General features: G+C 32.9%; 1 protein-coding gene across 1 annotated transcript; it reads right to left on the reverse strand.

The window, feature by feature from the left end:
- Positions 1-5,680: 5,680 nt before the first annotated feature.
- On the reverse strand, positions 5,681-22,447 carry LOC139522705 (uncharacterized). The gene is made up of 2 exons (XM_071316176.1): positions 22,334-22,447; positions 5,681-8,859 (listed from the first exon to the last, which is right to left on the reverse strand). Exon 2 carries the CDS (start codon positions 8,838-8,840, stop codon positions 5,787-5,789), a length of 3,054 nt encoding a protein of 1,017 aa, XP_071172277.1. The 5' UTR covers positions 8,841-8,859; positions 22,334-22,447; the 3' UTR covers positions 5,681-5,786.

The following is a 22,447-nucleotide window of genomic DNA, read 5'->3' on the forward strand; positions in this document are numbered from 1 at the left end:
TTATTGTCTTTTAATTAACATATAAGTAGAAAAATAACATCTGATCATGGATATGACATTAAAAGTAGTGGCTCTGTCTTTTACTATTTATTACTGATGCCTTGATGTTAATGGTTTGCTGTCATTATATATGTGCAGGGTATATCACTATATGTAATGACAGAACTTATATAAAAGTTACAAAATCTTGTATCTACTTGTCTTCAGATGTTAGGTTTAGCTGCGTGTCAAAGGCCTTACAGTCACATCAAGATTAAGAACAGCAACTAAAGCACTGTTCCCAGAGACGGATTTAGGGGTGGGGGCCTGCCCCCCCCCCTTTTTGAGAAAAAAATTTGTTTGATTATATAGGGAATAACTGAAGCGTGATGGGAGTGGGCCCCCTCTTAGGCAGGCAGTGGGCTCCCACTTATAAAAATTTAAAGATCTGCCATTGGTTCCTAATTTAATATGTTTTGGTTGTTGTCAAGTGTGTGCACAAATTTTGTTATCCTTACAGAGGTCTTTTACAAATTATCAATATTAATTTAAGACGAGTATGTAGACATTTAGATTTAAACCATGACAAATTATTACTCAATACTTCAACCTTCCAATTTTTGTGTTTCATTCAACAATTTCAATGTAGACCATTTGATTTACAACATTACTTTGCAAGTTATTTGATTTACAACATTACTTTGCTATTTGATTTACAACATGACTTGGCAAGTTATTTGATTTACAACATGACTTGGCAAGTTATTTGATTTACAACATGACTTGGCAAGTTTTTGATTTACAACATGACTTGGCAAGTTATTTGATTTACAACATGACTTGGCAAGTTATTTGATTTACAACATGACTTTGCAAGTTATTTGCTGGTTTATAAAGAAATGAGGAAATCTTTACAATAGTAATGTTTTTTAATCATGTCCCGCTGCACCAAATCATGACAAAATCATAGTAAACTCCTTGGTATGACAGTTAAGTACCTCTGATATTTCCTTATATTAAGTGCACATTTGAATTCGTTCTCAAAACCTTCATTTGCTTAAACAAACAAAAATCCCAGCTTAATAAACCTTTCCTTCTATCAGATTGTTCTAACATTTTGAATCGATGAAAGAAAAAAATAAATAACTTGTTCTGAAAGAATTAGTTTAAACAGAGACATAATACATGTATTATATGTCTCTGGTTTAAATCAAAAAGATTTTGAACAGAACTGATATTTTTACGTCTAACACATGTGCAGGTTTGATACTATAACAGATTAATAAGCATCAGTTTTAACATGTGCAGGTTTACAACGATACTATAACAGATAAATAAGCATCAGTTTTAACATGTGAAGGTTTCCAACGATACTATCACAGATAAATAAGCACCAGTTTTAACATGTGCAGGTTTCCAACGATACTATAACAGATAAATAAGCATCAGTTTTAACATGTGCAGGTTTCCAACGATACTATCACAGATAAATAAGCACCAGTTTTAACATGTGCAGGTTTCCAACGATACTATCACAGATAAATAAGCATCAGTTTTAACATGTGCAGGTTTCCAACGATACTATCACAGATAAATAAGCACCAGTTTTAACATGTGCAGGTTTCCAACGATACTATCACAGATAAATAAGCATCAGTTTTAACATGTGAAGGTTTCCAACGATACTATCACAGATAAATAAGCACCAGTTTTAACATGTGCAGGTTTCCAACGATACTATAACAGATAAATAAGCATCAGTTTTAACATGTGCAGGTTTCCAACGATACTATCACAGATAAATAAGCATCAGTTTTAACATGTGAAGGTTTCCAACGATACTATAACAGATAAATAAGCATCAGTTTTAACATGTGAAGGTTTCCAACGATACTATAACAGATAAATAAGCACCAGTTTTAACATGTGCAGGTTTCCAACGATACTATAACAGATAAATAAGCATCAGTTTTAACATGTGAAGGTTTCCAACGATACTATAACAGATAAATAAGCATCAGTTTTAACATGTGCAGGTTTCCAACGATACTATAACAGATAAATAAGCATCAGTTTTAACATGTGAAGGTTTCCAACGATACTATAACAGATAAATAAGCATCAGTTTTAACATGTGAAGGTTTCCAACGATACTATAACAGATAAATAAGCACCAGTTTTAACATGTGCAGGTTTCCAACGATACTATAACAGATAAATAAGCATCAGTTTTAACATGTGCAGGTTTCCAACGATACTATCACAGATAAATAAGCACCAGTTTTAACATGTGCAGGTTTCCAACGATACTATAACAGATAAATAAGCATCAGTTTAAACATGTGCAGGTTTCCAACGATACTATCACAGATAAATAAGCATCAGTTTTAACATGTGAAGGTTTCCAACGATACTATAACAGATAAATAAGCATCAGTTTTAACATGTGAAGGTTTCCAACGATACTATAACAGATAAATAAGCACCAGTTTTAACATGTGCAGGTTTCCAACGATACTATAACAGATAAATAAGCATCAGTTTTAACATGTGAAGGTTTCCAACGATACTATAACAGATAAATAAGCACCAGTTTTAACATGTGCAGGTTTCCAACGATACTATAACAGATAAATAAGCATCAGTTTTAACATGTGAAGGTTTCCAACGATACTATAACAGATAAATAAGCATCAGTTTTAACATGTGCAGGTTTCCAACGATACTATAACAGATAAATAAGCATCAGTTTTAAAAACTTTTATCAGGTTAATCTGATCACCTCTGAACTTTCATCTGTAATACAATGTAGTCCATTTCCATTTAACATTTAAATTTACACTTACTACTTATCTCCAAGAAACTGATTGAGAGGTCATTTGGTGCTAATTGTGACACGTATGCTACATAGTTCTTTGCTTTCCACATTTCCTGACCTTGTCAAACCACTTCCAACTGACTACTTGTTTGATTTGTATAGTCCTAAATATGCATGAAAAATCTGTCACTGGATCTTAAACTGACTAGTCCTAAATATGCATGAAAAATCTGTCACTGGATCTTAAACTGACTAGTCCTAAATATGCATGAAAAATCTGTCACTGGATCTTAAACTGACTAGTCCTAAATATGCATGAAAAATCTGTCACTGGATCTTTAACTGACTAGTCCAGAATATGCTCGAAATACTTATCACTGGATCTTAAGCTAAATAGTCCTGAATATGCATTAAAAACCTGCAACTGGATTTAAAGCTAACTAGTCCTTAATATGCATGAAATACTTGCCACAGGATTTTAAGCTTACTAGTCCTGAATATGCATGAAATACCTGCAATTGGACCTTAAACTACCTAGTCCTGAATATGCATAAAATATCTGCCACTAGTTCTTAAGCGAGGTAGCCCTAAAAATACATCAAACACCTTCCACTGAATCTAAAGCCAACTAGTCCTGGATAAAAATGAAATATCTACCACTAGTTCTTAAGCTAACAAGTTCTGAATATGCATCAAATACCTAACACTGTATCATAAGATGACTAGTTCTAAATATGCATCAAATATTTTCCCCTGGATCTCAAAGTGATAAGTCCTGAATATGCATGAAACATCTGCCATTAGATCTTAAGCCAACTAGTCTAAAATATGAACGAAATATCTACCCTGGATCTTAAACAAACTAGTCCAGACTTTGCATGAAAAAGTCTGCCACTGGACCTTAAGCTAACTAGTCCCGAGTTTTCATGAAATATCTGCCACTGGACCTTTAACTAACTGTTCCTGAATATGCATAAAATATCTGCCACTTAATCTTAAGTTAGCCAGTCCTAGATATGCATTAAATAATGCCACTAGATCTTAAGCTAACCAGTCCTGAATATGCATTAAATATATGCCACTAGATCTTAAGCTAAGTAGACCGGAGTTTACATGAAAAATCTACCACTGGATCTTAAACTGTTTCTGGTTATGCACCAAATACCTGCTACTAGTCCTAAATATACATACATTATTTGCCACTAGATATTTAGTTAACTAGTCCATAGTTTACATGAAATATCTGCCACTGGACCTTAAACGAACTTGTCCCGAGTTTGCATAAAATATCTGCCACTAGACATTAAGCTAAATAGTTCCAGAGTTTTCATGAAATGTCCAACCCTGGACCTTAAACTATCTGCCACTAGATCTTAAGCAGACTAGACCCGAGTTTGCATGAAATATCTGCCACTAGATCTTAAGCTAACTATTCCAGAATATGCACGAAATATCTACCGCTGGATCTTAAGCGAACTAGACGAGAGTTTGCATGAAAAATCTGCTGGACCTTAAGTGAGCTATTCCTGAAAATATCTGCCACTAGATCTTTAGCTAGAAATACCTGTTTGTCTCTATTGGTTATATTTTTCCAAAAATGTAAAATATTGCATTTTACATCATGTTTTATGTTTAGCCATTTTTGTTGAAAGATTGGGAAAAATACAATTTATGAAAAATACCACAAGAATCATTCACCCTAAATCGTTATAGTAGATACAGTGAAGAGCACTACAGACCTTTGAAATAACAGACGAAAAGTGATGGCATATACCTCAACAACCATGTATTACATACAGCAACCAAGAAACATACAAGTTGACAATGGCGATAGGTATGGGTTTTTCTCATTGTTGAAGGACATGTGATTGCCTTTCATTGCTCACATGCATCCCATTCATTTGAACTTTAATGGATAGTTATCATTAGCAATCATACATCTCATTCTTATAACTGGTGTGTTACGTCCAGTCACAATTATATGACATGCACATCTTAATGTGATAGGAATATGAACCCTGCTGTGTGCTAGACTGACAAATGTTGCATGCTTAGCAGAAAAGTCGCAAATTAAACATTCATTTCCAAGTTATTGGTTTGACCATCTATATATGTAGTCTATTTGTCTCTGGTTTGACCTAGCCAGTTATCCCCTGGGAGCATGTGCGCCTCTACAAGACCACAAACACAGGGGCGGATGCAGGAATTTTCGAAAAGGGGGGGGGGGGGTGCTAACCCAGGGCACCCAGGGCAAAGGGGGGGGGGGGGTGCAAAACATATGTCCCGATACAAATGCATTGATCGGCAAAAATAAAGGGGGGGGTGCGCACCCCCGGAACCCCCCCACCCCCTGGATCCGCCACTGAAACATGACCAAGGCAGTTACCTTTTGTTGATGATTGAAGATCAATGAACTATTAAAACGAGACCAAAGTGGGATGAACCATTTCAGAAGGACTTGTACTAGGTCATGTTTTTCCATTTGATGTTGGATGTGTACTGATTGATAATTTTGTCTTAGATGCATGTTTTTTTAGTTGTTAGTGGCTTAGAACTAGGTGTTGTCTTTTTGTTGTTGAAATGGGCAAGTACCTGGCCACGTCCACTATATATGTGTTTTTGTTAGATGTATTTCTATTTGTAACCATCTGATGAGTTGAGCCTTTTTCAACTGATTTTTATATTTTGTTCTTATGTTGAGTTGTCGGATTACAATGAGATATGAGCATGAAAGGGACATGGCACACTGACTCTCTAATTTGGGTTAGCAAGGATGTTGAAGATAAAAAATGGCAAGCTATAGTTATCTGGTTATAGCTCATTTGACCCTTTGAACATGTGAAGTTAAAACTTTGCATGTAACTATATACAATGTATAACAAGTAACAGTTGAACAATGAATCTAATGATTATCTACTGATATACATAAAATCATGAAACTTGCTAAAACATTCAGTTCTATTCAGAAGATTTACAACCATGAAACTTGCTAAAACATTTGGAAAAACTTGGGACCTCTTTGAGAATTGTTCAGAAGATTCACAAGAAATATATCTGTTGTTAATTTGCCTCTTTTCTTATGCAGATCCACATATTTCACCATGTGAGATGACAGATTTCCTTGATAAGGTACACCACTGTTTACAATCACAGCAGAGGCTAGACATTGCAAAGATCGTGTACCAACGGGGCATAATGGACTTGATGATGTCTGGGAATACCAGATGGGTGTTCTATTGGCAGCATCTACACAGTCAGTGTGAGCACCACCTCCCAACAGGGCTTGGATGATATTCATTTGGTTATCATGATGCTCGTTAACTACCTCATTCAATTCAGTGGACCTGACACGGTAGGCTAAATGTAGAGGTGTCATTCCAAACTCGTCCCAAGTATTTGGATCTGCTCCTGAACTTAATAACACTTCCACTAACTCTAATGATCCTGATACTTCTTTCTCTAATTTGTCTGATGCTTTGTTTGTGACTGGTGTGACATAGTGTAGTAGACTCTGTCTTACATCATTACGGATGTCATCTTTGAGAACTTTCCTCAAGAATTGTAGAAATCTTCTATCTTCTTCATCTGTCTTCTCATATCTATGTAGACATTTGATTGCCAGCAGAAGAGGTGCAAACTGTGAGAAATCTCTTTGTTTTCTTGGAGTGGCTAGACAGTTCAAGAACAAACATTTACATATAGCCATCAGTAGATCAAATGATAACTGTCTTCTCTTCGTCTCAGTAAGTAGTACATTGGTGAAGGAGTCAATAAACTTGGTCAGTGTATAAGTCTTTGTAATACTGCTTACTGCATAGTATTCCTCTTGTGGAATATACTTAACAAGGTATGGGAAACTGTATGTCATTACAGTAACAAATTCTTGGACTTTGTTGTGACGTTTATACTCAATAGCTAAAGCATGAAATGCTCTCATAGTTTGATGGCATCCGTAACCTATCAGTCTCTCGTGAATTAACACACTCTTAGTGAGAATGGCGATACGTGTTTTATGTAATTGTTCCTCTTCATCTTCACTGTCACTTGATACATTATCTGATCTTCTTTCACGGCTGGTTAAACTGTAGAGATGTGATACAACTGACTTCATCGGTGAATGGACTACAATATCAGGTACAGTACCTGTGTTCAACTTAGTTTTAAAGCTCTCTTCAACAGACTCAATAATGGAACGGGAATCTTCATCAAAGTCTATATAAACAGTATCCATGTCAGTATAATCCTCATAAGGATTCTGTAACTCTTCGGCAAGTTCGTCCAATATTTCAATATCCTTCTCCCACTTTGACACATATTCTTGCTCTGAATTCTTATTCTTGAGGGTAACTATCTGTTGTCTGATACAGTTGGCAGCATTCCAGCAATCTACAGCGTCAGAAAAACATCCCCATTTGGCAAAGTTGGCCCCAGCTATCTCTAAAGTATCAAACTTAACATGGAAAGGTATCTTTGGCATATCTAAACAGGTTCCTAACAAGCTTTTCCCAGTGGCAGCTAAGAATATAAGAGCATGTACATACTTGTTAGGATTGGAATCGTCATCACATGTGACATTATTAGTGGTAGGATTTATTCTACAAGACTTTAGAACAGTATTTACATTGGTCTCTATAGTGTCTGGTTGATCCTCTAACATAGGGATGTAATAATACTTTAGAACATTGGCAGTGTTGACTTCTGTGCCATCAGATTGTTCCAAAATTGGTTCAATATAACTTGAAATTTGGCATCTCTTATAATTATAATCTTTATGAAGAAGTTCATACCCTAATAATGACATTCCCTCAGCATTCCTGACATTAGCTAGGTTAGGAACTTTGTCTAGAAATATAGGCAGGCAAGCTTCATACAACCGTCCCCCAGAATTCATTACTATAACATTAGTACTTTCTTCTGGTAGCACAGCTCTAAATATATCAAACAGTTGATTCTCAGAGCATTTCTCTACGGCTCCATAAGCAATCAACAATACCACAATTCTTAATTTAGGATCACATGGCACTGGAATTTTCTCATCCTTCTTATTCTTAAAATCAAGTCTTATTCGACATTCGACTTCATCATCCGATCCGTACATACTTTCCTCTTCATCTGTTTCCTCTTCATCTAAAAATTCATCTTCATCATCTGACATATAGTCACTTTCATCATCGTCAACATCAGTCCAATCCCCTTCATCCCCTTGGCCATCTTGACTTTCATCATCATCATCTCCTTCAGTATCATCCTCATCATCTTCATCTTCATTGTCATCATCACTGTCTTCATTGTAAGATTCCTTTTCATCATCCTCGTCATAGTTTTCTTCATATCCAAACGATGGCCATGTTGCTGTTGATGAACGTATCTTCATCGAGAACAACAACAAGTTGAAGGTGGGGGCAATATTCTTCCCCGGATCAGCGCTATGTTGGAGTAGGTAATGTACAATGTGTTCCTCTTGTTTTGCTATTGCCCAAAGCATTGGCTTACCGTCACCATCATTACCATTAACATCAGCATCACAGTACTCCACTAGAAATTTAACAAGGTCAAGGTTTCTTATCTTACATGCCAGAGATAGAGGAACATGGTCATAATAACGTTTGTTTTTAACTTTCATCAATTCCTGTCTCTGCTGTTTAGAACATACACCTAATATTGCTGCTAAGTAATTATCTGCATCAGTGGATTTAGTTCTGGTTCTTCTAGATGGAAACAGCCAAAGAAAGGAAAATGGTTCCACTTTTGGCTTTTTGGTAGCCCAAATCAAATCATGAATATTTCTTTTAATAGCTTCAAAAGTTCTATAATTCACTCCATCGCCGTAGTTCATGTTGTTGTAGAGGCCCTCCTGACTGTTCTGATCTATTGCTCTACTTTTCAGAGTTATATTATATTCACCAAAATGTCCCGTTTTAATTAAGTTAGAGTAGCAACAATTCTGATTAGAATCAAAAGTCATATTCTTTGTTGGATAATTTTCTTTCAAGGAACAATTTTCAATAGATTTTGTTATCTTTAAATCTTCTTTAAACTCCATTCTTTTATAACAAATCAATCTGAAAATACACAAAAAAACAAAGTGTAAAAGTTTAGGAAGAGTTTTATTTATTGTTATTATACATGTATTACACACAAACTGTAGTACACAACATGCAAAATACAGATTGATAAAGATTTAATAATTATCATATAGTCCAGTTAATCTAGCATAAATTTGACCCTTACCTTAAAGTAATCATGGTAATTGCAACAGAAGATTTTTAAGTTTTAATCTTTAACATAATCCCCCAAATATACACAGAAAAAAGTCCCATAAAATCTAACTTGCGGAAAACTAAAAGATCATGATTTTAAAATATCTAAAGAGATTTGCATTTATATGGGAGATAACTCTGCAAAAAAGGAAGAAATATTAATAAAAATTGATACAAAATTATATCTTTACGGCTTCTATTCAACAGAATGTATGGATTCTTGATATTTTAGCCGTCTTTAGAGTATAACAAACAACTCTACAGGTCATGAAGGTGTTTTCATATTTTTTATCAAGCTAGAACATATATTTCATAATTCATTACTTGACCATTTATTAGATTTTTTTGCATGTCAAGGTAAAGAATCTTGAAAATTTAATAAAACTAATGAAGCATATATATTCTTCTTTTTGTAGCTTACAGTTTCTTTAAACTAGGTAGATGCTGAACAAATATAATTTACAGATATAAACAATACCAAATATTCACATTATAGTTTCAAAATGGTCACAAAGCCATAAATTTGCAATTTCTTGAATGAAAAATGTGCACAAAAACTGAAAATACCCATAACAATTCGGTTTTCTACATTTCATGAACAGAAGATAATATAATATAGTCAAATACGAACTTATATCCCCATCAAAGTATTATATTGTACATGAATTTTAAGAAAATCAACCAAAACTGAAAAAAAATTATGGAGTTTTCTCCCTTTTCAATGTTTCTTTCCATAAGAAATTAAAAATGTAAAATTTGAGTTTTTCTCAAGTTAGATGTGAGTTTTTTCTGTGTATATTTGGGGCTTCATGCTATAGATGGGTCCCAAGTCAGGAGCCTCTCGCCTTTGTTAGTCTTGTAGGATTTTTAATTTTAGTTTCTTGTGTTTAGTATGACGTCCATAATAACTGTACTAGTATTCCTACTGTTGTGTTAATAATGATGAATAATTGGTGTCGCCACAAAAGGTGTCATTGTGGTACAATAGTCAAGAATATTGTCAAAAGTCTTACCAATCCCGGAAAAATGTATATTTAATGAAATCTAAATGATTGATTAAAATGGTGTCACAAAGTGCCTTTATAGTACAAGTCACATTATTGTCAAAGTCTCATAACTCCGGCATACATCGAAAAATCTAAATAATTGTATAAAATGGTCAACTACTTGAACCACATATATATGAAACGACGTCATGTTTTACCTATTGTATCTAGTAAAGGGTTGACGTCAGTGCAAGACGTTGCCTTAGCATTTGAACATATCTATGAAGTAAATGTTATGGTTTGGTTTCTTCTTTTTAATATTATCATATGAGCTGCGTCGGATAGAAATCGACCTTTTGCAAACGAAAATTAATACCTCTGTTAACCTATTTTGGGTTGAAATAATTTCTACGGAAAGTCTGTTATTGTTCCATAGGTAGGTTTTTATAAGGCCAACTAAAATTAATTAGTAGATTTTCATCCAAATTTTTGAAAAACATGGGGCGGGTGGGAGGATTTTATTTTTTAAATTTTATTTCATATGAAACCCTTGTCACAAGTTCTTCATACCGCGGGGTATATGCTAGTGGAAAACAAGCTTGTATAATGTATATACATGTTGTATAAGGAATCTGACACTATTTTTTAAACTCTTAAATAAAAATCCCTGATTGGCAACCACTGTTATACATGTACTTGCCGCTTTAGAAACCTATTTATAGTATACATCAAAGGGAAGAGAAATGCTCTCTTCAGTTGGACTAGACCTACACCAAATGTATTTTGCTTTCTAAGCAATGGTTTGTAGTCCACATAAAATCAATAAAATGTATTGGTACAATTGTATGCAACACAAGTATTATGAGTACAAAATAAAATGTAAACTCAGTGTGGAAAGTAATTATGTGATGTAAAACATGAACTTAACCAAAAAGTAGTTTTTTAATGACTAAATTGAGGGTATTGGGACAGTTACAGAGGGTGTTTGCTGTTTGTCAACAAAAACAACAGCCATGGGTAAATATAAGGGAATTAAAATGCGTGTTTGTCGACTTTTTTTTTCTCAATATACGGTCATAAATCAAACAAATTCGTGCTTGTGTCAATTTCTTTTATCCAGTCATGTTTTTTGTACCAATTTGTTCTACGATTCTTGCGCTTTGGATATCATTTACAGTCCAAATTTCCTGACACAAAGTCATCGTATAAATAAAGAAAAAACACGGTTTTCGATTTACTTGTGACTACCGCAATTTGCGTTAAATGGCAAGGCGTTTTACTCGTTACTCGAATATTTCATGCCCTTCTCGTTATCAATATCTATTCTCGGTAGATATTGTCATAATAGAGTAGCAGAATATGTCGACTCAATTATATCGTTATTAGATTACTCGGAGAAATACAAAAACGAAATTTGAAACAGGAAGTGTTGAATGAAACGAAATCATCGATGGTTCCCGGTAACGGACATGATAAAATCCGGAAATCGTATTTTTGTTAAATAAAAAAAATCGGGGCAGGACGATTTCAGAGGGGCGGGCGGGGATGAAAATCTAGCAATTAATTTTAATTGGCCTAAGAAGACAACCCTTTAAATCGGTCCAAAATGCATCTTTCATATCTTAATTATTCCAAAATCGATCAAAGTCTTAAACATGTATCTGTGTACATGCACTTGCATAAGGTCGATTTCTATCCGACGCAGCTCATATGATATAGTTGATTTATCACCGCCATTTATTGTCTGCTTTTTTTTTAAGATATACCACCTTTGATAAGTGTTTAGTATGACTATAAATTTTAACCGTGTTAACTGTGTACAATTTTTTATATGGCATCAAAGTTATTTGTTCAAGGTTATGGTATACCTTCTGTAATTATTTAGAATTTCACAGCTGTTTACTACTGTTGCCTTTTATTTATTCACCTCTTATTTTATTGATTTTGTATTTACATTGTGTCATGGATCAAGTTTATTCATTCAGTGTATGTTAACTTGTGTTTATATGTCTTTTGATTGAGTTGAGCAATTTCGATTGATATTTTATAGTGTGTCTTTCTATTTTGTAATGTTACACTATTGTATTGGGTTAGGATGGAGGTTGGTACCTATTAAATGTTTAAATCCACTGCATTTGTTTACACCTGTCCTAAGTCAGGGACCTGATGTTCAGTAGTTGTTGTTTGTTGATGTGGTTCATATATATATAGTGTTTCTCTTTCCTCATTTTTGTTGAGCCTTCAAATTTTGTTGAAAAAGCAAGACATAGTGATCCTACATTCCGTCAGCGTCGTCCACAAATATTCACTCTGTGGTTAAAGTTTTTGAAATTTTAATAACTTTCTTAAACTAAACTGGATTTCTACCAAATTTGGACAGAAGTTTGTTTATGATCATAAGATAGTATCCAGAAGTAAATTTAAAAAAAATAAAATTCCATTTTTTCCGTATTTTACTTACAAATGGACTTACATGTAGTTTTTCTGCTGGGAAACATAACATTCACTCTGTGGTTAAGTTTTTGAAATGTTAATAACTTTCTTAAACTATTTTGGATTTGTACCAAACTTGGACAGAGCTTGTTTATGATCAAAAGCTAGTGTCTAGAAGGAAGTTTTGTTAAAATTTTGTACCTGTGTATCGGTATTTTACTTATAAATGGACTAGGTTTTTCTTCCAGTTAACATTACATACAGTCTGTAGCTAAGTTTTTAAAACATTTATTAGATTCATAAACTATCCTGGATTTTTACCAAACTTGGACAGAAGCTTTTTCCGATCAAAAGGTAGTATCAAGAGGAATAATTTTATTGATTTTTTTCCTCATTTTTGTTGAGCCTGTGATTAACAGCAAAAGGAGAGGAGACACTGGTATCAGCGGAACCCTTACAAATTTTTCCTATGACGGTTGGATTTCCTATTTGAATGGTTTTACACTAGACATATTTTTGGGCTCTTTATAGCTTACTATTTGGTGTGAGCCAAGGCTTTGTGTTGAAGACCTTACCTGTAATGGTTTTACTTTTAAAAATTGTGCATTGATAGAGAGTTATCTCATTGGCACTCACTAGTATTATTTATAAAAAAAAATTAAGGGTTACGCGGAACCCAGTGCCTTGCCTACTTGATGAAGCTAATAAATGCTAACCAGATGCTCCGCAGGGCGTAGCTTTATACGACCGCAGAGGTTGAACCCTGAACGGTTGGGGCAAGTATGGACACAACATTCAAGCTGGATTCAGCTCTAAATTTGGATTGTGATTAAATAGTTGACACAGCATAGGTTTCTGACACAGAATGAATGTGTTCTAATGAACTTAAAATTTTTGTTTTCTCTTAGAGCAATTCACTATGCTGTTGAATATTAATCCTCTCAAAAAAATGTTTGAAGAAATTTTCTTTTTTATTTATGAAATTTCAAATGAGAAAAATTTAACCCAATTTTTTTAATCACATCCCCCTTTCCCTTATTCCAAAACTAATCTCACTTAAAATTTCTAATGGAGTTTGCAACAATAACTACTCATTTAAATACATCATAAAATATTAAGATGTAATAAAACTGCTTGTTATCACTGAATGGTAAAGATTATTTTAATTTATCAGTTGGTAGTAAAAAGTGAATATACATTGTATATTGTATATAACAAAGATTTAAGTTGATTCTGGACAAAGAAAGATAACTCCAATTAAAAAAAAATCTTGCTATTGCACAATATTTTGCAATTAGATATTTCTTGCTTACTATTCTGGACAAAGAAAGATAACTCTAATTAAAAAAAAATTTGCTATTTCACAATATTGTGCAATTAGATATTTCTTGCCATTGCGCAATACTGTGCAATTGAAAAGACTTGCTATTGCACAATACTTAATATAATAATTTTAGATCCTGATTTGGACCAACTTGAAAACTGGGCCCATAATAAAAAATCTAAGTACATTTTTGGATTCAGCATATCAAAGAACCCCAAGATTTCAATTTTTGTTAAAATCAGACTAAGTTTAATTTTGGACCCTTTGGACTTTTGTGTAGACCAATTTGAAAACAGGACCAAAAATGAAGAATCTACATACACAGTTAGATTTGGTATATCAAAGAACCCCATTTATTCAATTTTTGATGAAATCAAACAAAGTTTAATTTGGACCAACTTGAAAACTGGGCCAATAATCAAGAATCTAAGTACATTTTTAGATTCAGCATATCAAAGAACCTAACTGATTCATTTTTTGTCAAAATCAAACTAAGTTTAATTTTGGACCCTTTGGACCTTAATGTAGACCAATTTGAAAACTTGACCAAAAGTTAAGAATCTACATACACAGTCATGACAGTTAGATTCGGCATATCAAAGAACCCCAATTATTCAATTTTGATGAAATCAAACAAAGTTTAATTTTGGACCCTTTGGGCCCCTTATTCTGTTGGGACCAAAACTCCCAAAATCAATACCAACCTTCCTTTTATGGTCATAAACCTTGTGTTTAAATTTCATAGATTTCTATTTACTTAAACTAAAGTTATTGTGTGAAAACCAAGAATAATGCTTATTTGGGCCCTTTTTTGGTCCCTTATTCCTAAAATGTTGGGACCAAAACTCCTAAAATCAATCCCAACCTTCCTTTTGTGGTCATAAACCTTGTGTTAAAATTTCATAGATTTCCATTCACTTTTACTAAAGTTAGAGTGCGAAAACTAAAAGTATTCGGACGACGACGCCAACGTGATAGCAATATACGACGAAAATTTTTTCAAATTTTGCGGTCGTATAAAAAACTTTAACTGTAGATTGTATGTAATATTAACTTGATGAAAAACTATGTCCATATATATATATAAGTAACATACAGAAAAACAGGAAATATATTTTTTTTTAAATTTCCTTCTAGCATTCTAGATACTAAATGTAGCTTTTGATCATAAACAAGCTTCTGTCCAAGTTTGGTAGAAATCCAGGATAGTTTAAGAAAGTTCTTAAAATTTTAAGTGAATATTTGTGGATGTTGCCGCCAACAGAATGAAGGATCGCTATGTCTCGCTTTTTGGATAAAAGTCGAAGACTTGACAAAAATCATTTCAAAATCATTGCAATTGGTTTGTGTAGTTTTTAAGAGAAACCTATTTCTAATATCAAGTTTAAACTTGTACATTGTAATCAAGGATTTTGTAAAATGACTAGCAATATTTTCAGTGATTTTGTTAAATCCCTGAAATTAACATTTATATGAAAAATTTTGAAATCTTGGTCATGAGAAAATAATTTGTAAGTCACATCATGCACAAACAGTTCTATATTAAATCAACGGCTGGATTTACCAGGGGGTACATGGGCACCAGTTCAGGTCACTAAAATAAATTTCTAACAATCTTATTGCAACTGAATACTGCTTACAAAAATGTATCTAGAGCGCAGAAATTAGTCACAGCTTGATTTGACTTCTTAAACTGGTCGTTAATTAATACCAGAGTCCACATGTGTGATTTATGACAACTTATCGGTGGGTGTGTAAATATTGACACCTGTGTGTAATGTCTCTTTGCAATTTAAGGATTATGTACCCTTGTGTGATTCAATGTTAAACATATAAACATTTCATAGAAAATCCACAGCCTTTATCCTTGTAATCTCATATTTGGCAATTTGATGACTGATAGATATAAGATTAGTGCATGCAGTGCTAGCATTGATTTCCTTATAACAAGTTTATTAATGTAGTTATTGGTTAAAACAAATACAAATATGGACCAAATCAAGTACACCTTTTAGGGTGCGCTCGACTTTAGTGACTCAGCACGAGGTATTTTGGAATTTACAGGTTGCGTAGAACTTTTTGTAAAGAATTAACACTAACACATCATAGAAAAGCGAGTCAGTAATCTATGTTTCAAATTTTATAACAAAAATCTCTGTATTAAAGGCTGTGGATTTTCTATAAAAATCTTGGTTTATTTGCCACAAAGTACTCTTTTTCTCTTAAATGCAATGAAACAATAGATAATAATAATTTGCATCAAGTTTCCCCTTGGTATCTGTACAAAATGGCTTATCTCTATTATTCATTATATCTGTAGTTTTGATACAAATTAGGTTTAAAAAGTTCGTACAAAAATGGCTACAGAAGGGGTCATAAACCTTAAGATTTTATATAAAATACATTATTTTCATGTGGAATGGAAAAGTACATGTTTTCTTCCTATTCCCAAATGAAATTTTACCTTTTCTTACCAGATTTATAAAAAGTGGGAATAGAGGGAATGAACCAAATTTTTATTGCTTTATAATACATAACAAATTAAGATCGATTAATTACCAGGTGAAATCTTCTGATCTGTGTTTTTTATGTTTTTAAAAAAATGTACAAATATATTTTTAATGTCGATAAAGTTGGTTTACATCTGTATTTGAGATACATGTACATGTATCTCTTCATTCCAAAATACAGTACTACTCACAATAGCATTTCTTGTAAATGGATGTTTGTTTTTCTTCAAAACTGTATTTTTATGAATTTATTCAGCAACAAATCAAACTATCTATTTTTTGAAATTTTTTCAGCAACAAATTAATCTATCTATTTTTGATCACTATACATGTACAAGATTTGTTTTTCAAAAGGAATGTTGTATTTCCTTCCCCTCTTATTTTCAAAGAACAATTTGTTTTTAACCCCCACACCCATTTTCCCCGGTCAAAAAAAAATGAATTAATATTTACTAATAGAAAATCATTAATAAATACAATTTTATCTATTTGTAACAGAATCTGGGACTTATATATTTCTCTAAGAGGCCAAGCATACATTTATATTTGTTTATTTTTCTTGTTTCAAGATATATTAGAATAATGGGCAAAAAGTAAGTCTGGAAGCAAGACAAAAAATATAGATAACAGAATATAGCGGTGATGAAATTATCCAAATATAAAAACAATATTGATTGATTGTTGATCAGTGGCAAATATTTCATGCATGTTTAGAACGAATATGATAAAAATCAATTGGCCTGAAAATAAAGTATATAAAGTATATTTAAAGGGCAGTGTTCTCCCCAGAAATTTTGGATAGCATCACATTTTGCGTAAAACATGTTGTTTGTTGCGTCGCGTTGATGCTCTATTTCCTTTATATGTTTTAGTTTATATTGTTCAATTCATAACTGAGAATACAATTAAACTATAACCACAAAAACAGTGGTTTCAGTTTATGTCTTCTTTATTCATTTATAGTTACAGAATTATTTTTTTCCTCTTGTGCCAAATAAAAATAAATATGTGGTTTCAGTTACCCAACAAACTAAATTATCTAGTACACAAAATTAACTACTTTTTATATTATATCAAGTAAAGATAAAGTAGCAAAAGAAGCAAAAAAAAATCAATTTAAAAACTTTTTTTTATCATGTTTATGAAATTCATTGTTTCATGCCACTCAATGAATTAGTCCCAGTTGTTTCTTATCTTTACATCAAAATCATATGTATTTTTAACAAAGTTATCTAACAAATAGTCTGTTAATGCGTAGTTTTCTCTCTTGGTTTAATTTTTCTGTCTACTGTCCATCTGTTGTCATTATCGTGAAAATGCGGATTTTTGTCATATCTGGTCCGGTTCCGATCCGTAGTTTACACAAATATGTGCAATGGCGGCCGTAGTAAAATTTACGAAAATGAGTCAGAGAATAAACATTGTTTGACAAGAGATTGTGAATGAATAATACGCTTTTAATGCATTAAATGGATTAAACATATAAACTTAAGCCAATTATGATAACTTTTTAAAGAAGTATTAAACTTATTTTAGCTCTAAACCAAAATTCTCGCTCTCGTATTACCGGAAGAGAAAGAAAGTATTTTTTTGAGAGTTGCACAAATAAACGACCTTTTTAAAAACAATTAAAATCGTTTCAATCTTTGAAATTTCGTAATACAAAACGTTGATTTCGAATTGTTTTGTGATTGCATTTTTCCATGTCGATATTGTGATTGCAGACACGTGGTATTAGTCATGTCACAAGTGTCAGCTTGGGATATTCGCATCCAAACACTTTTACAGTTATCACCCTGAGGGCAATTAAAACCTAGCTATTTAATCTCTTAATTGCCTTTAGTGTCCGACTTAAAGGGATTACAATTAAAGGTGATATAACTTTTATGATCATAATCGATAATAGATGAAAGTTCAAAATTGAGGACAAGTAAAATAGCATCTTCAAAATAATTATAGCGTCGCGGGAATTATTATAGCATCACGGTGAAAAAATATAGCGTCGCGGTACCGCGACGCTAAAACGGCCTGGGGAGAACACTGAAGGGAAAAACATGAAGTAAATAATAAAAGCTATAGAAATATATACATCTTTAAAAAAAATTATTTAATCAAAGATCTGAAAGCTCTGAAGAAAAATGACGCCACTGTCTCTAATATTGGGATAGTTTTTATGCAAGTCTTGATTTTCACATACCGTAATTAGTTTAACAATGCAACATGTCTCGTAAGCATATAATTGATATTCTATAATTGATATTCGTATATGTGTGTGTGTGAAGTGAAGGTGCCAACTGGCTGGGTTTTTTTTTAAGACAAATGAATAGGTCAAGACTACCTGAATTGTACAAATAAATACCGTAGAAAGGCTTCTATATTTCTCACTGGTACATAGGCTGAATCCGGGTCCGTTCGCGCCATTCACGTTTGCACCAACTCATGTTCGCCCCCTTTCACTTTCACACCCTACATGTTCGCAACTAATCTTAATTGGTTTTGTGTTGAATAACTCTGTAAGCAAGTGTTTTCTTATAAGTATAATTGTGGTCATTGTCTCAAAATAAAGTGAGACAGCATTTTTTTTTGTGTTGAATAAATCTTAATCATGTTTTGGATAGCGTATTGTTAAAGATAATAATAATCGTTTCTAAATAAAGTGGTATTTTGTCAACGTTTTATTTAGCGTTGAATAACTCTTAATCATGTTTTGGTTAGTGTATTGCTATACTTTGTTTCATTGACCTCTTTCATAATGAAGTGAGATTCTGACTATTTTTTTTCTGTGTGTTGAATAAATTTTATCATGTTTTGGTTATAATAGTGGATTGCTATATTTTGGTTCCTATATTTTATTGTTTTGTTGTTTCAGATCAAAGGGCTTAAAAACAATTATCTTTTGTGTTTTTCCTTTAAAATCTTCAATGTTTTACTCATACCAAGCTAAAAATACATTCAGTATTTACACCAAAGCAATTTAAAACAACAATCATGATTTTCCAATTATTCAACTTGAATTTGAATTAAAATTGGGCGCGAATGAGTAGAGTGCGAACGGACCTTGGGTGTGAACGTGCGAGGTGCGAAAGTGTATTGGGCGCAAACAGACCTGATACCACATAGTCTGAACCCCCTTCTCCCACAAAATATGATGTAAATTAAAAACAAATTGTTCAGAGAACAATTGAAGTCTTTCCACTAGAAAAGATCTATTTTTATATTGAAATATGAAAAATCAGTTTAAAATGTTAGTTCCTATGGCTTTATGACGTCCTATTAACCTATGACCTTGACCTTAATTTCAAGGTCACAAACCATGGACCTTGAATCAAAATATCCTAGGTCTTTAATATGTTTGGTTAATGAGTACTACCACTTGACGCGTAATTTTAAATGTAAGATGGACAAAAACTCCCTTTTATTGTATGCGCAGCCTTTCAACCAAAATATACAAGTAAGGACATGTCGCAACTAATAATTTATGAAAAATTATTTGTCAAAATGTCATACAGTATTTGAAAAGAAGTGAAAATAAGCCAAAATCAAAATTTATAATATGACCTTGACCTTTGACATTGACCTCATTTTCATTTTTAGTACCAATGACCTCATGAAGACCCTAGGTCTCTATCAGTTATGGTTTACCAGTTGAAAATGCATATTGCTTGAATCAAATGAAAAAGGGGGAATAACTCTCATATGGAGTCCCCATAGAGCTATGGTTCAAACGAATATTCTTATCCTAAATATGTAACGAGCAATTTGGTAAAATAAAATCTTTTACGGTTACGAAGGAGAGGTGGCCACAAGAAAAACAGTGTTTGGGGAGATAACTCTTACAACGTAATGTATTTTGTTATAATTACATTTGATATATGTTTCATTATAATACTTTATTCTGATTGTCTAACTGCACATCACATGTTATTCCTCAAGCAATTGCATCACTCAATAAAACTTTTCATTCATGATAACACGTGGTCCCACAATAAAGTGCACAGATGAATTGAATAAAAAAGTTATAAAATTCGTGTTTTCATGATCCTAGCTAAAAAAAAGTAATTATAAGTATTGAATGTTTCTTTTTGTAACCTCATAGGGTTGCAAAAGTGTTGACCGTGTGCACATTTTTAGAAAAAAAAAATTTTATTACAAAAAGTACTTCGGTCAACGCTTTTACACCTCAATGAATTTACAAAAGAAAGCATTCAATACTTAAATGCAGTTGTAAATTTTTAAAGCAAAAAGAGTTAATACTAACTTTCACTTTTTTGGATGTTCATGTACATTTTGAATGTATTTATTTTTCTCAACTACATGAATTTTTTGGTGTATTTTTAATGATATATATGAGTAGTCCAAATAATTATTACGTCTGGCAAGGCTTTTTAAATTTTATTCTGGGACACCTTCCTATGACCACAAGGCTTATGTTAATTTTTTTCTGGGACGCCTTCTTAGGAAGCCTTCCTACGAACGTCTTAGGAAGGCGTCCCAGAAAAAAATAAAATAGCCTTATTGGATATTTTTATGCATTATTTAACCAGTTAAGTCTTTTACAGGATTGTTTGTTTAATGCTGTTTTAACATTACTGAAAAAAAAACCCACCTTAAATTTGCTAATTATTTGGCATGAAAGTTTGATTTATTGAAAGGGACTCATAGTTTTTCATTTAATTTTAATAATTGTCTAATGGTTAAAACAATAGCTTCGTTGTTTACTTTTATACACAACAACATATTCACTTTGGTCTCGTTGTTTACCTAATATTCACTATGTACTTGGTAACAGTTATTAATTAATTGAATAGAAAATATTATAATAAATATTATTGGAAGCCGAATTGACGTCAAATAGGTGCCGATTTGACTAGATGCCAATTTAACCAGGTGCCGACTTGACTTGTACGTTTCAATTCCTCTGCGATCGTTTGCGGTATTTTCTTGAGAAAGCCTATTTTCCATCATCAAAGAGAAGAAGAAACTGCTTGAAATGATTCCCGAACGCTTCGTGATTGTTAAAATAAGTTTAATTCACTCAAAAAACAATTTTAAAACTTGCGATGTTTAAACAGGAAGTTTCAAAAGCACGTGTAAAAGAAGAAATTAACTGGTGAGAGTGGAAATCCGTACATAACATATATCACTATAGTACGACTTTTAAAGCAAAACAGTTTCATCCTTTTGTAAAACAGTCTTTAATATACCTATCACATTAATGTTTGAAGGGTCTTAAGCTTATTCAAACCATATAAGTCGGTATGAAACACCAAAACGGAATGATAATAACCGATTACGTTTTGTAGTTTACAAAATTCTGGACTGGTTCCTGTCAAACTACAACACTTTCTTCGACTGTAGTGGAATACAAACAGAAACCAGTTAGTTTGTAAACTGGTTCCTGGCTGATTACTACACAATGCTCATGCATAATGATAACACAAGCACATTCCTCCAGTTTGTATTGAAATTAGTAAATACGAAACCAAGCGCGGTAGGCAGAGAAATCAAGTCGGCAGTTATGGAACAATGACTGCGTCATTTTCCAAAAATTATGGTTTCACGGTGCCCCCCCCCCCTCCCCAGACATCAAGGTTCTGGAACCGCCCTAGTTCAAACGTAGGGTGTCTGGCAATGCTATTTTAATTTTTTAACTCAGACGCCTTCCTACGACGTCATATTAAACTGCTAAAGCTAACTCGCACTATCTGTTTGCTTTGACTATGTTCACATGGTTCAGTGGACCGCGAAATTGGAGTCAAAAATCCATGGAGCATGTGTACTAATTTCAAGTTGTATTGGTTGGACTTCAACTTGTCTTCATTTAAAACTACCTTGACCAAAAACTTGAACCTGAAGAAGGACAGACAGAGACGGACGAACGAACGAAAGGACGAACGGTTGATTGGACTTTAAACTTCATCAGAAACTTAGAATAAATAATTTTCAGATAAAAAAAAACAAAAAAAAACAGACAGATAAAATGTACAGTTAGTTTCTGCCCAAAAAAAATGTACTGTTCTTACGTCTAAATCACTTGAATTAAAATGTAAATCAAAGCTTTCCAGCATCCTCATCATCTTTGTTTACATCGTGGGCTGAATAAAAAGAGCGGGAAACTAAAAACGACATAAAAGGTG

Source organism: Mytilus edulis, chromosome 5, assembly GCF_963676685.1.
Source record: "Mytilus edulis chromosome 5, xbMytEdul2.2, whole genome shotgun sequence".
Taxonomy (NCBI): domain Eukaryota; kingdom Metazoa; phylum Mollusca; class Bivalvia; order Mytilida; family Mytilidae; genus Mytilus; species Mytilus edulis.

Excerpts from the sequence above, each read along its gene's own strand:
- LOC139522705 (XM_071316176.1), bottom strand. The coding sequence starts at position 8,840 with ATGGAGTTTAAAGAAGATTTAAAGATAACAAAATCTATTGAAAATTGT.